Here is an 18108-nt window from a genome sequence, read left to right on the forward strand (position 1 = left end):
AGCCTTATATTAGGTATTGTGTGTGCAATAATAATTGTAGGTGTGATTGTGGGAATGCCGTGGTTGGATAAGAAAGCGACTAACAATGCTTCAAAACCTGAGACTACAACACTAACACCGTGGGAAAAGTTTGAGCAAGATACAAAACACTTGCATGAGGGAACTAACTCAAAAGGGGAACTCTCCACTAACGTCTTCTATCGCTTGCTGAATGAGTATGTTGCGACCATGGATGCGAAAAACTGTTATGTGTGTACAAAGATTCCTTCATCCGTACAAAAAGGAGTCACTTATCATAGTCTTCCACTAACCTACGGGATAAGTTGTAGTTTGCTACTAACAAGATTCTATAATCAAGAGCATGTGCAATACTTCTATTCAAATTTGGATGTGGTGTTTTCTTTTGTGCCAGTGATTGAGTTTCTGAACAAATTAGCTAAGGAGCATAGTACAAAAATAGTTAGAGGTTTCTTTGAACCGACACTTACATTTGGGACAGCTTATGCACACCGTAACAATCTGACTTGCTTATTGACACCTGTAGAGAAAAGCTTCTTAGATCACACTGATGATAGACGCAAAGCATTAAAAGAAAGATTAGAAAAGGGGCTAGAGAAATGCACATATGCAAATGATTATGCTTACACTGCAATAAAGACACAAGGCAAATTAGTGATAGATGCATTACATGTAGGAAGGCTTTGTATATATAGGCCGAAATCTGAACATGACACTTTATTTGTGTGAACGAGTGAATGCAGGCATGTGTTTTTATTTCAGAGTAAATGGACAGGATCCAGCGATCTCGGGGATCTATTATATCTGTGGACTTAATGCTTATTACCGTCTCCCTAAGGGATGGTATGGGACATGTTATTTGGGTATAGTTTTCCCAAAGATTTACCAGATTGATGACTTAAAGCAAATACCTAAAGCGTCTGAATTACAAGCTACACAAAAACGAGAGACAGCGGCTGCTGTCGTTGGTGACATATTTGGAGCCATAATTCCTTCAGTAGGGGTTATCTTAAACGCCATAAAGATTTGAAAGTTGTCTACTATTGTGGATCACATGCTGACAAATTTTACAGGGGCTATACTCCTGATGGATACTGACTTGCTGCGGAAAGAGCTATGACTCTTCAAAATCGGCTTGCTTTAGACATTCTTTTAGCAAAGAGCGGCGGAGTCTGCAAGATGCTCAACGAGCGTCATTGTTGCTCATTTATACCGGACAATAATAAAAAGATTAGAGGTATGCTTACTAACCTAACTAGAGATAGTGCAGATTTGAAGGATTTGAAGGAACCTGGAGTGTGGGGGCAAGTGGGAAAAGGAATTGCCAGAGTAGGGAGCTGGTTTAGCAACATTTGGAATGGGGTTCTTGCAAAAATACTAGGGGGTCTATTAATTGTTCTGGCCTGTTTATTAGGTTTATGGGGAGCATGCAAAATCAATGACAAAATTAGAAAAAATTGGACAAAGAGAAATAAAAGGAATGAGGAAAGTGAAAGGGAGAAAATGTTTAACGAAATTTGGGAAAGTTCACACAAAGGACAGGATGTTGAAATGCGCATTATGCGTAAAGTGAAAAATTAAAATGAAAGGTCGAAAAGGGAAAGGTTTGTGTGATGACGAACGTCATCAGAGGAGGGACTGAGAGAGCGTAGCTTAAATAATCTATATTAACATGAAATGTTTATGAATTAATGTGTGATAATGCCGCATAGAAACTGTAATAGTAAATTTTGCTTAAACGTGCACTTGAAATGTGACCACAGGGAGTGGCCACCAATGTATACGTAGACTAATAATGATGACTAAAATGTTTATAAAATGTTATATTGAATAAGTTCTATACTAACTATTAATCATTGTGTTATTGAATCTGTGCTGAAATCCTTGTAGGCCTTAAGTTAGCATGAGCCGAAGCTTAGCTGCTTGGCTCTCATATTAAATGTATTTTTCTTATCTTGCAGTGTGCAGACTCGCAAAAGGACATGGCTCCTTGTTTTCTTCAAACTAGAAGCTGAGTATAACCATAGTAGATCCGTTCTCAAGAATTCTTCATTGCTTGTAGAGTGATATTAGACAAAATGCAACAGTGTAGGTTAATGTAATACACAAAGTCATTCAAACCGGTAAAGACAATCGAGCAACTGACCAAAAGATGTGCAAAGAATTACAGAAGGATGAAATCATACCGGACGGGCTACCTCTGAAGACGTCAATCATGAAGACCAATGAGAAGCTTGTAAAATAGTATGGGGTGAAAGATTAATTACATAATTTGTTTTTCCATTGGCTAAAGATAGTGGGGTATAACCAACGACCAATGACATTTTAGGGGAATGTACAACAAAAAAGGGATAAAAACCCATGACACAGGGAGCCATTTAGAATTAGGTAGGGAATGCTATTGATTTTATCCAGAAACTGTGTCACTCTGTTTGGTGACTCATTGGTTTGCTTAAAACCATCCTCGTCCTTAGATTTGCCCATTTTACACTTTACCTCCTTATGAGGGAAGTGCCCATTTTGCCCCAGAGCTGAGTTCTGACTGATGGCGAGTTGACTGATGTCCTGAAGACGAAGACTGAACCTGTGCGCTGATCTAAACCTTGGAGGGTAATTATGACAATGCATTTGTGATTTGTCTGTTTGCTTTTCCTTTCTAGGTACCAACTGCTTACTTTTGACAAAGATCATACTTAGATGTTTTCCAAATTGATGGTCTAAATTGTTTTGCATGAAGCCCAACATGCTAATGCTAATCAGTGGTTAGGACAGGTGTTCACAAAATTGACGCAAATAGAGAAACGACTGAATCTATGCTTTGTTGAACTAACGTGCTAATGACATTCTGCTAAATTGATCTATGTTTACGCCGTGTTATGTTTTGATGTTTGTGATTCTCGCCTTAATGAATTCTTATCAAAGTTGCCGTATCGTGACTATGCTATTATGTTTCTTGGTTTTGAGATTAACGCATCTGCTTTTAGAATTGTAACCAATAGGAAATAAAACTCATAAAATTCTACTAAACTGGTGTGGTTATTCATGACTGCAAGGTCATGGTAGTAGCTTTGAATTGATTAATGACTTTGACTAAAGTGAAATGTATTGTTGTGATAAATACTGATGGCATTATAGACGTATTGATTGACGTATTGATTAGCTATCTCGTCCTAAGGTGTCTCTCAACTGGGTCAAAAGATTCATTGGCCTAAAACGAGTCCTGATGTGTAATAAATTATCATAAAGCGACGCGTTAACACTGGCAATGCTTGAAATGTCAACTGGGCTGTCCTAGATTTAAAAATGTGGTTGTCGCCACCTCCGTCAGTACGGTGGAGTAATATAATCCAGCGCCCTGGCAGAGGACCAGCCGACTGTCAAAATATAAACCAAAACCAAGAATTAGTTTCCTTATTGAAATATTTGTTGTGTTTTATACTGTTAAACTTTGTGTCTACCTAACATTAAATACATCTTTACAAAATAAATACAAATAGGATAACCATATAAAGCAAATGTGGAGTAGTTAGACAATAAAGGACAATAAACTTACTTGTCCAAGAATCTCAATACATGAGGTAAAAAATTGTCTTGAAGGTGGATGACGCTGGGTTTCATCACACACAAAATCCACTATGGTGAAGAATGTCATAATCCCAACTTTCTGTGTCCCAGGTGCAGGCTGCAACTTGTAAGCATTTACCAATGCTCTGAAACATATAGAAAAACATTTTTATGATAAACTTTTCAGTCACCTAAATCAGCAATTTATTCCATCGGAATAATGTACCATAAAGCAGTGAAGACAAAAAACACAAATACAACTTCTGATTTTGTGAACTGCAGGGTTTGTGCCCTTGTTTACAGGGTCTTGTACATCTACACCATTTTGTGACGAGCCTGGCAGTTGATATATCTATGATGCTAAGTTAAGTTACATGGTGAAATCCAGCTTCCACTGACCTATTCTGGTTAGATGCACGGGGTCCTTTGTGGTATTTGTAGAATTCAAACAAAAGTGACTGAAGGGTAAGATATTGCCAAAATGATAGTTTGCAATGAGTCTACCAATGAACGTTTTAACACATCACTAACTTTTTGACTGCTTTGTGACTGTCATACAATTATCCTGCAAGTGCAGTTGAAGCAGCCGCCATCGTGGAAGTGACAAATCCAACAAGTCTTTCAGCCAACTGTGTTCCATAGAGTTACTGTTGACAAATGAACAGTGACATGACACTTCCTGGCTACTGCAACAATATCTGAATATGGTTGTTGGTCAGCCTGCATGAAAAAAGGCTGTTCCTCTGGAGGTCTGTGTTTTTTCTGCTGATTCAGAACATCTAATTGTACATAAGCAGGAGAAAGAAACTATTCCACATTTGGTTCTAGGAGTCCTGTGACTATAGGAAGCACTGGTATTGCCAACAACTGGTGATGACGTGCTTCAAAGAGGATCAATAATTAGCTGTATAGAATGATTTTCTACTACTAGATGCTACCTTTCGAATGGACAGTGCCTTAGTCTTCATGAAGCAGCAAACATCACTCTTTAGTTATCAGAGGTTGAAACTCACTGACTCTATGCAAAGCTGTGATCGCAATTAGGAATGCTGTATGCATTGTTTAGAACTTGCTCTATGCATAGACTCAGTGTTAACTGTGCTAGTACTATGTTAAGGCTTCACAAGGGTTTGAGCATCAACCTTGGGGGTGCAATTCTCTTCTTTGTTTCTAAAAGTCTTTTGAAGACAATTGTGACAAACAAATTCTTCTCTGAAGTGCCTCTGGTGTATGCTAATCTACTATGTGCATTGTATATCTTGTTACAGTAGTATGTCTTGCTAGAGTTTGTGTTCATTTTTCTTCACTGCACCAATGAATGTACCTGATCCATTTGGGACATTCTATCAACAGGTAGTTGATCTCCTAGCTTTTCTTAATACCTCTATACATCTGCCTGGTACACCTAGAGGATTGAATTCCAAGTCCTCAAGACCATTGTTGCTAGGTTGAAGCTGGATGCTTCTGGCGGCATATCTGACCCCCTGTACAAATAACAAGTTTTGGAATACTAGCATTTTTATTATCCTGTGATTTCCTTTAGGTCTGAGAACGGTGTTTGTATGGCCCTTTCTGAGACTACTAACATCACTGACATACTTACTTGTTTGCACCTGTTTATCACTAGGAGTATTAGGGGAACTGGGCATTCCTTCAAGACAGGTTGTGGGAGTACCTGGATGCCAACACTTGTTTTTTTGAATTTGTATATGTTGCAAAGACGTCAGTCTGTAGTGATTCCCATTTTGTTAGAAATTGAGTCTCTAGCTGGCAGCGGTATGCAGCCTGTCCAAGTAGGGACCACAATCCTAGTCAGGGTTAGTCACAACACAACCTAAACTATCCTGTGCTCACCCTCCAGTAGCTTGGCACAGAGCAGGCAGGCTTAACTTAGAAGGCAATGTGTAAAGTATTTGTGCAATAACTCATACAGTAACACAGTGAAAACACCACAAAAAAGTACTCCACACCAGTTTACAAAAAAAATATTATTTATCTGAATAAAATATGACCAAAATGACAAGAATCCAATATGCACAAGTCAAGATATCACTTTGTTAGAAGTTTAGGTAAGTCTTAATCCATAAGAATCAGTGGTTGTATCTTTTTAACACACAGTACCTTGGATGCGTCAAAAATAACACAGAAGGCAGCAGAGAAGGTGATGCATTGGAAAATAAAGCAATGTGTCAACGTTTCCGGTGCAGCGGAAATGATGTGTTGATTCTTTCCTGGTGGGTAAGGTGATGCGGCAAATTACGGGTGCACAGCCTTGGCTCCTTACTGCGATGCGGGGATATTTTGAAACCCAGGGACAATGCTTGGACAATCCAAAACACGATGGGAGAATTAAACAGGTGCTGCGTCGATCTGGTAGGCGATGCAGCAATTTTTCAGCCATGAGACAAGCGATGCGTCGAATTTTGCAGGAGTTGCGTTGATTTTCCGATATACTCTCTTTGATGAAGTCTTTGATGGCCCTGACACTTCTTAACAGGAGGCAAGCTCAGTCCAAGCCCTTGGAGATCACTTGTGGGGAAAGGCAGAGTCCTTCGAGTAGAGTCATGGAGCAGCAGGGCAACAAGCAGGAGAGCAGTCCTTCCGGAAAAGCAGTCCAGATGAGTCCTTTGGGCAGCACAACAGTCCCTCTGACAAAGTCCTGTTGTAGGACCAGAAGTGTTTGATTTGAGGGGATAACAGACCCAGTATATATATACCCAAATGTGCCTTTGAAGTGGGGGAAACTTCAAAGAGTGGTTTTGAAGTGTACCAGTTCCCCTTTCAACCCAGTCCTGTCTGCCAGGAGTTCTGTAGGGAGTTATCAGTTCTTTGTGTAAGGTCAGGCCACTAGCCTTTGAAGCGTAAGTGACAGCCCCTCCACCCCTCCTGCCCAGGAAGACCCATCAGTATGCAGATGAAGGTGAGTGTCTTGCGTTTATGGCTGTCTGGGTGGAATGCACAATGGGAGCTGTCAACCAGCACAGACCAGACATTGATTGGAGAGGCTGTAAGAGCAGTAAATGAAAAGAAATGTCTACTTTCTAAAAGTGGCATTTCTAAAGTAGTAATGTTAAATCCAATTTTACCAGTAAGCAGTATTTCTCACTACCATTCCAACCATACCAAACATGACAATGCCACTCCTTTCAGAACAGAAATTACCACTTGAAAGCATATAAAGGAATTTCTAATGCTGGCCTACGAAAGGAGGAGGCTTTACAGTAGTGGAAAACAACTTTGGGAGGTTTTCACTACCAGGACATGTAAAACTACAAGTACATGTCCTGCCTTTTACTTACATAGCACCCTGCCCTATGGGCTACCCAGGGCCTACCGTAGGGGTGATTTACATGTAATAATAATAAAAAGGGGGTTTAAAGCTTGGCAAGTAGTTTTAAATGCCAAGGCGAAGTGGCAGTGAAACTGTGGATTCCGGCCCGGCAGTGGCAATAAGGGGCTACTTCTGTGGGTGGCACAATCAGTGCTGCAGGCCCACTAGTAGCATTTCGTTTATGGGCCCTGGGCACATTTAGTGCACTTTACTAGGGACTTATAAGTAAATCAAATATGCCAGTTGGGTACGAGCCAATGCTACCATGTTTAGAGGAGAGAGCACAAACACTTTAGCGCTGGTCAGCATTGGTAAAGTGCATAAAGTCCTAAAACCAGCAAAAACGAGATCAGAAAAATGGAGGGAGGCAGGCAAAAAATTTGGGGGAAGACTACCCCAAGGCTGTCAGGTCTAACATAATATAGTTTGTGTAACACTCATTGATCTACTTCTCACACGTATGGTATACCCTGATATCTGATTAATCTGCCAGTCTCCATGTTTTGTTAGCCTCGTAAGTGTATCACTATCAGCAATATCTTGCAATGGCTTGCCAAACTCCAGATGCTGTGTTCTAGATTGAATAGCACATACAACTTGGTTCCTCCAGCTTTTCAGGCAGAACATTGTCGCTGTGTTGTTAGTCTGTTTTGTACTACTCTCCTCATTATATGTTTGTGAATGGCATTCAAAGTCAATAAGATTGTCTTGCTTTCTAACACATATATGAGTTTACTGCTACCAGTGTGTTCCATTGGCTCCTGTGCGTACCCCACCCCCTGTCGGGTGCATCAGATGGTGATGGTTACTGAGGGGAATAGTTTTTGGAACGGTCTACCTACTGTGATGCTCTTTGTTGTCCACTACTGCTATCTCCTTCTGCACGCTTGCTATATCACACACTACATCATGCCAGTTCCCCATTGGCTGTGATCTGTGGTTGATCAGTCACACTTGAATGGGTCTCATATGAAGTCTGGCAAATATGATAAATGGGATGCATGACCCACTTCATACCCAACACTTTCATTATTGTTCTCATTGTCAGAGAAACCTGCTCTATCATTGGTAAACTGTAAACTGTAAACTTTTCACTTGTATAGCACACTACTCACCCGTTAGGGTCTCAAGGTGCTGTACGCATACCGCTGTGGAACCCCTCCTGGCTTTTCCCTGTGAGGCGCCCACTCCTGGACAGCCCCAGGGTGAAGCCAAGCATCCAAGCGCTGTGAGGGCCGTTGTGGAGATTAAGCAAGCTATTGCCCAGAGTTACAGAGTGGGACCCATTAATTAGATTAGGCACCGAGGCGAGAATTATCTGGTCAAGGGAATTGAGCCCAAGACCCGCCAAGGTGGGAATTGAACCCTGGTCCCGGACCAGATCTCTGCATCAGGGTCTGCTGCTCTAACCATTGTGCCACACTTCTCCACCCTCCACCCTCCAGCACTCTCCTTAGAGTATTCCTTTCTAGGAACCAAATCCAACTCTATCCCTAAGAATACCTTCTTCTTTGTGGAGAGAGGCTCAGATTTCTCCATATTCACAAAGATGCACTGTTTGTCCATTGTTTCTTTAACTATCTGCATTCTGTTCTGCCATTGATTTAGCATGTTTTCCTTTACCAGCTGGTTGTCTAGATAGGGGTAAATATGTACTCCCTGTCTTCTTCAAGTGTGCTGCTACTACTGCAAGGCATTTTGTACACTATGTTCTAATCTTATCCAAAATGGTAAAGCTCTGAATTGGCAATATTACATTTTTATCATACACCTGGGTTGGTGCTTTTGCTTAGTGTTCATCGGAATGTGGAAACAGGCATCTTCAAGGTCTATTGAGCCCAGGTAGTTTTCTTTCAGTAACAGAAAGACTTAATGCAGTGTAAGCATCTTGAACCTCTGAGTCCTAATGCATTTATTGAAGAATCTCCAGTCTATTATAGGTCTTAACTTTTAATAGAAATAGAGGGAGTACATTTCCTGGGCCTGTTACTCTCTTGGTACCTCCACTAGTACTTTCTTTTGTACGGCCTCCTATATTTCCTGTTTGAACAGTCTCAGGACTTCTTGTATGAAACCCCTTCTCTTGGCTTGATTCTTGGAGGTATTTATTATAGCTCTATGCAATAACTGCATTTTATGATATTCAGCACCCACTTGTCAGGGGTAATTTTCCTTCATTTCAGAAGGAAAACTTTCCAGCCTGCCACATACAGGTGTTTGATGGTGGAGGCTTTCCCTGTGTGAGTCACTTGTTAGGTGCAGCCGACCATCTTGAGGTCTGGCCCTTTCTCCTTGCTCTTCCTCAAGAAGCATGCCTCAGTCTCAGCTGACAGGTACTGCCATAGTGTGCTTTACTTTGGGTGCTCACCTCTTGGGTGCTCTCCTTCTTTTGTGGAATCAACTGGAAACCTGTTCTCCTCATTCTACTGATAGGAAAATGCCCCTCTTAAAAGATCCAATGAACTCCAGGGCTCCCTGTGTCTTTGCTGCAAGTGGTTTATACCTCCTGTGTGAACCCCAATACCCTTAGCTAGGCATGCCATCTTACAGTAGTGCTTCTACACATCTGTTTGCTGGCAGTGCCCGCGGCATACAGGGCAGATTTGAGAAAGGTATTTGAGTTGGTCCTACTTTCTTTGCAGATATTCTATCAGTTCTTCTGTTTCCTTCCATTGCTGTGCCCATTTCTGTTTAGGAGGGATTAGCAATGAAACACTGTATGGCTGACAACCTCTCCATCTTCCTTCCTACAGCCTTAATTCTCTTACACTGCTTGTTCAAAGAGGATCCTGTGGACACTGGGGCACTGACCCTTTTACTGGATGTAGAAGGTATGACCGAGTCTGCATGCATGTTGTTTTTAATGTATATTGGGTCTTGGACAGAAGGCTTATATTGTTCTGTACCCTTGGTGTTACTGCTTTAAATGGAGGTGGCCCTTTAAAAACCTCTTTCCCTTGATCAATGATTCTTAGTAGTATGGACAAGAACAGATTTTTCTTCTGTGATTACTAAAGTGTTTCCAACAGAAATCATGCCTCAGCCTGTTCCTCTTCTAGCTGCCCCACTAAGTGTCTGGTGCCTTGTTAATCACAGCATTGTACAGAAAGAGTCATCTGGGGATGATGGCTTTTAAGGTAGGAGGGGAGCCCTACTCAGCAGAGTCAGTGTCCAAGGTGTTCCACCTTGTGATGACTCTAAGATGTCTGGTCATATTTTACTTCCTTACCATAACATTCTCCTACTCTTCCTCCTGAGGTTCCGGAGTTGCGGGGGGTTCTAAATCATCTTAAGAGAATTGTTGCAGTGCTTTTTCTTCTGCCATAAAGAAGCCATTTGGGCTTCGAGATGATGTTTTTTTACTTTGTCGTCAATTGTCTGTTCTTCAGTATTGAAGCACCCTTTCTTTTTGGAATCAAAATGTCCTTCTCCTATGACTCTCCTTCTTTCATCTGATCCCAGTCCCCTTTCGGAATCACGTCAGAGTATGCAGATCCTTTGATTTCGACCCATGGTGTTTCTATATTATTAATGTTCCTTTGACTACTAATTGTTGAGGATTGTACCGTGGTCTTTAAGTCTGAAACCTTTGGGTCTTTCCCACTGCAATCCTCAGAGCATAGGTTTTTTTAGTATTGGCTTGTGTATGCCATATCTTAAGCATTAGAACCCTGCTCTCCCTCTGCCTCCTCCATTTCCTTAAGATATCACTGTCATCTGTTAGCCCCAGGTACTAGAGGGAGTCTTATCAGAACTGCATTGAGGCATGTTTTCCCTACCAATAAGGGCTACATGAAGGCACACCTCACACTCCTCAGACTTATAGTCTTTGTGCAGAAACAAATTACTAACTTTATGCTTTTATCCTTTTCGGAAAACTTGTGTTGACAGTTGTGACAGGCCCTAACAGGGGTATTTTCCATCCCGTCTTGAACTTGCAGGTGAACTAGCAAACATTACTGCTCCCAGACAGAACATTCTCTAAGCCACATGGTAGAAACACAAATACAAAAGCCTGTCTCCTCAGTAGTTTTTTGGTGTTTTTTCCCTTTCCTCAGACATGTGGTGTTGTTGATTATTGTTTTTCACCCTTTTCTCCACTGTTTTCTGGCACTTTGACTATCTCAGGCCTGGAGCCGTGGATTGTGCTTCGAACCCAATGGCAGAAAAAAGATCTAAAGATGATGAACATGCACTGGTGCACGGAGTGTGTACATTTGACATCATGTGTGAATGGCACTACCCACCTACTGGCTGACACACAAAACAAAAAAAGAGAAAATATGGACTATTCTGGAACTAAACACTAGGCAGCAGAATAATGCACAGGATGTGAATCCAGAAAAGATTTCCACAGCAATTTTTTTTAAAGCACACAACTCACAGAGATCGTTCGCAATGCCAAAATTGTTTTTGAAAGGAATACATTTTCTTAAAAATTCACAATGTGATTGGCAGGATTTGCGAGTCATGACTTGTGTGTTAAAATGGCAGATATATACACAAAAGTGTTAACTCTTTAAAATGCCCTCTTCAACTTTTTTGAATGGTAGTATCTCAAAAACTAATGAACACCAAGCCAACAAAAGCCAAATTCGGACTGTAGGCATGAGAAAAATTTCTTATGGAAGCTAAAATGATAAATCACTTTTTTAACCCCTCCCTTTATAACTTATTTTACCCTGTACACGGGTCTGCTCAATTATTGGCATGCCATACCCAGGCTGACTTTTGTGCACAACTGTTCACTGGTCCAAAAGTTATAGGCAAATCAGAAAATTATTTTTCAATACCATAACTACTCAGAGGCTACTATATATAGTATATATGGAAAATGTCACTTACCCAGTGTACATCTGTTCGTGGCATGTAGTGCTGCAGATTCACATGCTATGCATTATTCTGCCACCTAGTGTTGGGCTCAGAGTGTTACAAGTTGTTTTTCTTCGAAGAAGTCTTTTCGGAGTCACAGGATTGAGTGACTCCTCCTCTCGGTCATTTTGCACATGGGCATCGACTCCGTTGTTAGATTGTTTTCCCGTGAAAGGGTGTAGGAAGGAGTTATAGAGTGTGATAATATAAATGTTGTGAATAAATAGTAAGTAAAAATAGATGTCCATGCAAATGTAAATGTATATACATATGTACAAAATATATAAACTGCATCGACTACAGGCTTCCCAGGGAGGTAAGAGGGTGCATGTGAATCTGCAGCACTATATGCCATGAACAGATGTACACTGGGTAAGTGACATTTTCCATATATACTATATATAGTAGCCTCTGAGTATGCATGGACTACAAAGCAGTTACTCTCCCCAATAAACGGGGTGGCTAGCCTGTAGGAGTTGGAGTTGACTGAAATAATGTTCTCAAGACAGCTTGACCAACATTGGCCTGTTGCTTTGAAAATACATCTACACAATAATGCTTTGTAAATGTATGTGGTGTAGACCATGTGGCAGCTTTACATATGTCTGCCATTGGTATGTTTCCTAAAAATGCCATAGATGCACCTTTTTTCCTAGTGAAATGTACTTTAGGTGTGATTAGAAGTTGTCTTTTTGCCGTAATGTAACATGTTTGTATACATTTAACAATCCCTCTTGCTAATCCTTGTTTAGCTCTAGGATTCCCTTTATGTGGTTGTTGAAAAGCAACGAAAAGCTGCTTTGTTTTTCTGAATTATTTTGTTATATCCACATAGTACATAAGAGCTCTTTTAAGGTCAAGAGTGTGAAGGGCTCTTTCTGCAGTTGAATCTGGCTGTGGGAAGAAGATTGGCTATTCCAATGTTTGGTTTATGTGAAAAGGTGATACCACCTTTGGCAGAAATGTTGGAGTGGTTCTAAGTACAACTTTATGTTTGTGTACTTGGCAAAAAGGTTCCAAGAGTGAATGCTTGTATTTCACTAACGCTTCGTAATGAAGTGATATCTACTAGGAAAGCAACTTTCCAGGTTAAGAATTGAATCTCACAGGAATGCATGGGTTCAAAAGGTGGGCCCATTAATCTGGTAAGGAAAATATTGAGATTCCAAGCAGGAACAGTTGGTGTTCTCTGTGGAATAATAGGTTTCAGTCCTTCCATTAAGGCTTTAATAACTGGGACTCTAAAGAGTGCGGTATGTTGTACAGTTTGTAAATATGCTGATATGGCAGTAAGATGAATTTTAATAGATGAGAAAGCTAAATTTGATTTCTGTAAATGAAGTAGGTAGCATACAATATATTGTATTGATGCTGTAAGTGGGTCAGTATTTTTTAGATTGACAGTAATAAACACATCTTTTCCATTTTTTAGCATAGCATTTCCTAGTTGAAGGCTTGTGTGCTTGTTTGAGAACTTCCATGCATTCTAATGGAAGTTGTAAGTATCCAAATTCTATGACTTCAGAAGCCAAATTTCTAAGTTGAGAGCACTGGGATTTGGATGTCTGATTTGTCCTTTCTTTTGTGTTAACAAATCCAGTCTGTTTGGAAGTTTGGAGTGAGGTACTACTGACAGGTCTAGGAGTGTTGTGTACCGATGTTGTCGTACCCACGTTGGGGCTATGAGTATTATGGTGAGAGAAGTGTGACGCAGTTTGATGACCAGGAATGGAAGCAGTGGGAGAGGAGGAAAAGCGTGAGCAAATATCCCTGACCAGCTGATCCATAGAGCATTGCCCTTGGACAGAGGGTGTAGGTGTCTGGATGCAAAGTTTTGGCATTTTGCATTTTCGCTTGTTGCGAATAGGTCTATTTCTGGTGTCCCCCACTTTTAAAAGTACTGATGAAGTACTTGAGAGTGAATTTCCCATTCGTGTATCTGCTGGTGTGTTCTGCTTAGCAGATCCGCTAGCTGATTGTGGATTCCTGGGATGTATTCTGCTAGTAGATGCATTTGATTGTGAATAGCCAATTTCCATATTGTTTGAGCTAGAAGGGACAGTTGAGATGAATGTGTCCCATCTTGTTTCTTTAGGTAATACATGGTCGTCATATTGTCTGTTTTTATCAAGACAGTCTTGTGTTTGAGAAGCGGCTGAAACGCTTTTAGAGCAAGGAACACAGCTAATAATTCTAAATGGTTTATGTGATCATTTAGCTGTTGTGAATCCCATTCCCCTTGAAGGGTAAGGTTGTTGAGATGAGCTCCCTAACCTGTCATTGATGCATCCGTTGTTATCGTGGTATGAGACTTAGGCCCTCATTCTGACCCTGGCGGATACAATCCGCCAGGGCCAACGGGGGCGGGAGCACCGCCGACAGGCCGGCGGTGCTCCCTTGGTCATTCTGACCGCGGCGCTTTGGCCGCGGTCAGAACGGGAAAACCGGCGGTCTCCCGCCGGTTTTCCACTGTCCCCAGGAATCCTCCAAGCCGGCGCAGCTTGCTGCGCCGGCTTGGGGATTCCGACTCCCCCTCCCGCCATCCAGTTCCTGTCGGTTCTCCCGCCGGGAACCGGATGGCGGGAGGGGGAGTCGCGGGGCCCCTGGGGGCCCCTGCAGTGCCCATGCCAATGGCATGGGCACTGCAGGGGCCCCCGTAAGAGGGCCCCTACAAGTATTTCACTGTCTGCTTGGCAGACAGTGAAATACGCGACGGGTGCAACAGCACCCGTCGCACCTTCCCACTCCGCCGGCTCGATTACGAGCCAGCATCCTCGTGGGAAGGGAGTTTTTCCCTGGGCTGGCGGGCGGTCTTTTGGAGACCGCCCGCCAGCCCAGGGAAAAACTCATAATACCCTCCGCGGTCTTTTGACCGCGGAGCGGTATTATGGAGGGCTGAATTCTGGCGGGCGGCCTCCGCCGCCCGCCAGAATCAGAATGAGGGCCTTAGGGTCTTGAAATGACCGCCCCTTCATTAAATTGTTGAGATTCCACCATTGAAGGGACTTGTGTGTTTGGCGGGCGAACACTGGAACTTGCAACTGACCCTGTGCTTGAGACCATTGCTGTGAGAGGCACTGTTGTAGTGTCCTCATATTGAGTCTTGCATGCTGTACTATTGCTATGCAGGATGCCATCATTCCTAATAGTTTCATGATAAACCTTACAGTGTATCGTTGATTTGGCTGTGTTTGTGGTATGAGATTTTGAAAAGCTTGTACCCTTTGTGTGTTTGGATAAGCTAAAGCTTTTCGCGTATTGAGAATAGCACCTAGGTACGGTTGCACCTGTGCTGGTTGAAGATGGGATTTTTGGTAGTTGAGAGTGAACCCTAGTGTATGTAGGGTCTCTATTGTGTACTGAATGTGTTTTTGACATTGTATAAAATTAATTGATTTTATTAGCCATCGTCTAGATATGGAAAGGCATGTATATGTTGCCTTCTTAGGTAGGCTGCTACTACCGCTAGACATTTTGTGAATACCCTTGGAGCTGTTGTTATGCCGAATGGTAGAACTTTGAATTGATAATGTTTTCCTGCTATCACAAACCTCAGGTATTTTCTGTGAGCTGGATGGATGGGTCTAATGCAGTCATGTAATCTTGTTTTTGTAACAGTGGGATGACGTCCTGCCGAGTTACCATGTGAAAGTGTTCTGACAGTATATACAGATTTAGGGATCTGAGGTCTAGGATGGGCCTGAGAGTGCCATCCTTTTTGGGAATGAGGAAGTATAGTGAGTATAATACTCCTGTTCCTTGTTGAGAATGTGGGACCAATTCTATTGCCTGTTTTAGTAGTAGCGATTGTACTTCTTGCTGTAATAGAACATTGTGTTCTGAGGACAGCTTGTGATAACATGGAGGACTGTTTGTAGGGGTAGAAATCAATTCTAGGCAATAACCATTGCGGATAATTGATAATACCTATTGGTCTGGGGTGACATGTTGCCAATGGGAGTGGAATTGCTGCAGTCTGCCACCCACAGGAGATTTGTGGGGTTGAGGGATGGTAAATAAGTCACTGTTTAGATGGGGTAATGGCTTGTTTTGAAGTTTGGAACTTGCCTCTTGTTCTAAAGTACTGGCCTCTATAAGACCCTCTAAAACCCCCTCTCTGGTACTGCTTTGCTGTTGCTCTTGTTTTGCCTGGGAGGTAGAAGCCACTGTGGATTGCAGCTTAAATCCTCCTCTGAATTGTTGTCTGCCAAATAAGCCTCTATAGGGTGTTGTGTATGAGGCTCCCATTGCTTTGGCAGTGTCTAAGTCATTTCTCAGTTTTTCTATGTCCATGTCGACTTCAGGGTCAAACAGGTGCTTTTTATTAAAAGGCATATTTAGCACTGCCTGTTGAATTTCTGGTTTGAAACCTGAGGAATGTAGCCATGCGTATCTGCGTATAGTGATGGCAGTATTCACGCTTCTAGCTGGTGTATCTTCAGCATCAAGGACAGACCATATATGACTGTTGCTTATGGCGTGACCCTCTTCTACAATCTGTTGTGCCCTTTTTTGGTGTTCCTTTGGGAGGTGTTGTAGGAGTTCCTGCATCTCATCCCAGTGGGCTCTATCGTACCTTGCTAGCAGAGGCTTGCAAGTTTGCAATTCGCCATTGCTTGGCAGCCTGTGTTGCTACCCTCATCAAATTTTCTACTCTCCATGTCGGGGAGGAGCATCCCCTGACAACTGGCTATTAGCCCTCTTTCTAGCTGCACTTACTACCACTGAGTCTGGAGGAACTTGGTGGGTAATATAATCAGGATCTGTAGGAGCAGGTTTATATTTTTTATCAATGTGTGGCGTTATTACCATAGCTTTGACTGGCTCACTGAATATTTGATCTGCATGTTTAATCATGCCAGGTAGCATTGGAAGGCATTGGTATTTTGAGTGCGTGGAGGATAGTGTGTTAAAGAGAAAATCCTCTTCTAAGGGCTCAGTGTGCATAAGCCCCCCATGGTACACTGCTGCCCTGGAAATAACCTGCGTGTATGCAGACGTGTCCTCTGGTGGAGAAGGCTTAGAAGGGTATAAGTCCGGGTCATTGTCAGAGATAGGATCTGGATCGTAGAGATCCCAAGGATCAACAGTATCACCAAGTGAATATTGTGAATGAGTTGGTGAAGGCAAAGGTGGTGGGGGCTAGTGGGTGGTGGTGAAAAAGAAAGTTGTGAATGAGGAGGTGAAGTATGGGTAGGTAATGGCTTCTCCTACTGTTAATACATTTTTGCTGGTGGTGGAGCAGTGTCTAATTGTTCTTGAAAGGCCAACTTTGTTTTGGTTTGCAGAGGAGGTGCAGTAATTATTCTGCCAGTCTCTTTATGGATGTGAATCCTTGATTGTCTTTCATCCATAATCTGAAGGATAGGTTGGATCTCAGTGACCTCAGAAACATGATCAGAAGGTTTATAAGACTATTCATCCAATGATTTTGAGCTCTGTTTAAGATGGCCTGAAAGTCCTTGCTCTTCTGAATAAGAAGATTTTTTCGGCTCCAAAGACGGTAGTATTTTTGGGCCTGAAAATACAGCTGGGTGTTTCGGGTCTAAAGCAGGGCGTCGAGGCTTCAACTCCAAGGAGTGAGGACGCTTCCTTGAGTCTGAAGTAGAACTCTTGATGGATTTACTCAACTCCGATACCGACGGTCGACAAGAGTCTTTTTTCGGGGCGAACGATGGCTCTCTGGTAGTGGTATACCCAAGGCCTTTGAGGATTTTTTAGAAGTGGGCGTAGGGGCAGACGTACTCACGTGCTGACCGGCAGACAGGCCTATCTTCTTCGGAGTCGGTGTCCCTGACGGAAACTGCCATCAGCGTCTGTTCCTCCTCCATGGTGTTGAGATGTTCCGTAATCTTCTACACCATTTCCAAATTTCTGGCTGTCCGATCACGCAGGGCCTTCTTGGATCGAAACGATCAACAGGCCTCACAATCTTTTTCTTTGTGATCGGGAGAAAGATACAGATTACATACGAGGTGTTGCTCTGTGTAGGGAAATTTCGCATTGGCATTGGGGACAAAATCGAGATGGAGTCCGATCCATCAGGCTTCAACGCGGTAGGCCAGTGTTGGGCGCACGCGCACAGAAGGGCGAAATTTAGTTTCCAGCGGTACTATCGGTTCGATGCTAGGTGCAAACGCAAACAAAACAATACCGACTAATAAGGGAGTTTTCTAAAGTTTCCAATTTGAAATCTCAGAGCGAAAGGAAACACATCCGAACCCGACAGCGGAAAGAAAACAATCTAACAACGGAGTCGATGCCCATGCGCAGGATGACCGAGAAGAGGAGTCACTCGGTCCCGTGACTCCGAAAAGGCTTCT

The 18108-nt window shown here is 42.4% G+C and overlaps 1 protein-coding gene across 2 annotated transcripts in view; it reads right to left on the minus strand.

The window, feature by feature from the left end:
• EPG5 (ectopic P-granules 5 autophagy tethering factor) overlaps positions 1 to 18108 on the minus strand; it is a 568130-nt gene that overhangs the window by 233583 nt on the left and 316439 nt on the right. For both annotated transcript variants that reach the window (XM_069218853.1, XM_069218854.1), the window contains exon 29: positions 3572 to 3728. In XM_069218853.1, coding sequence (XP_069074954.1) covers positions 3572 to 3728 — 157 coding nt within the window. The remainder of the gene's footprint in view (positions 1 to 3571; positions 3729 to 18108) is intronic.

Source organism: Pleurodeles waltl, chromosome 1_1, assembly GCF_031143425.1.
Source record: "Pleurodeles waltl isolate 20211129_DDA chromosome 1_1, aPleWal1.hap1.20221129, whole genome shotgun sequence".
In the NCBI taxonomy this organism is placed as follows: Eukaryota; Metazoa; Chordata; class Amphibia; order Caudata; family Salamandridae; genus Pleurodeles; species Pleurodeles waltl.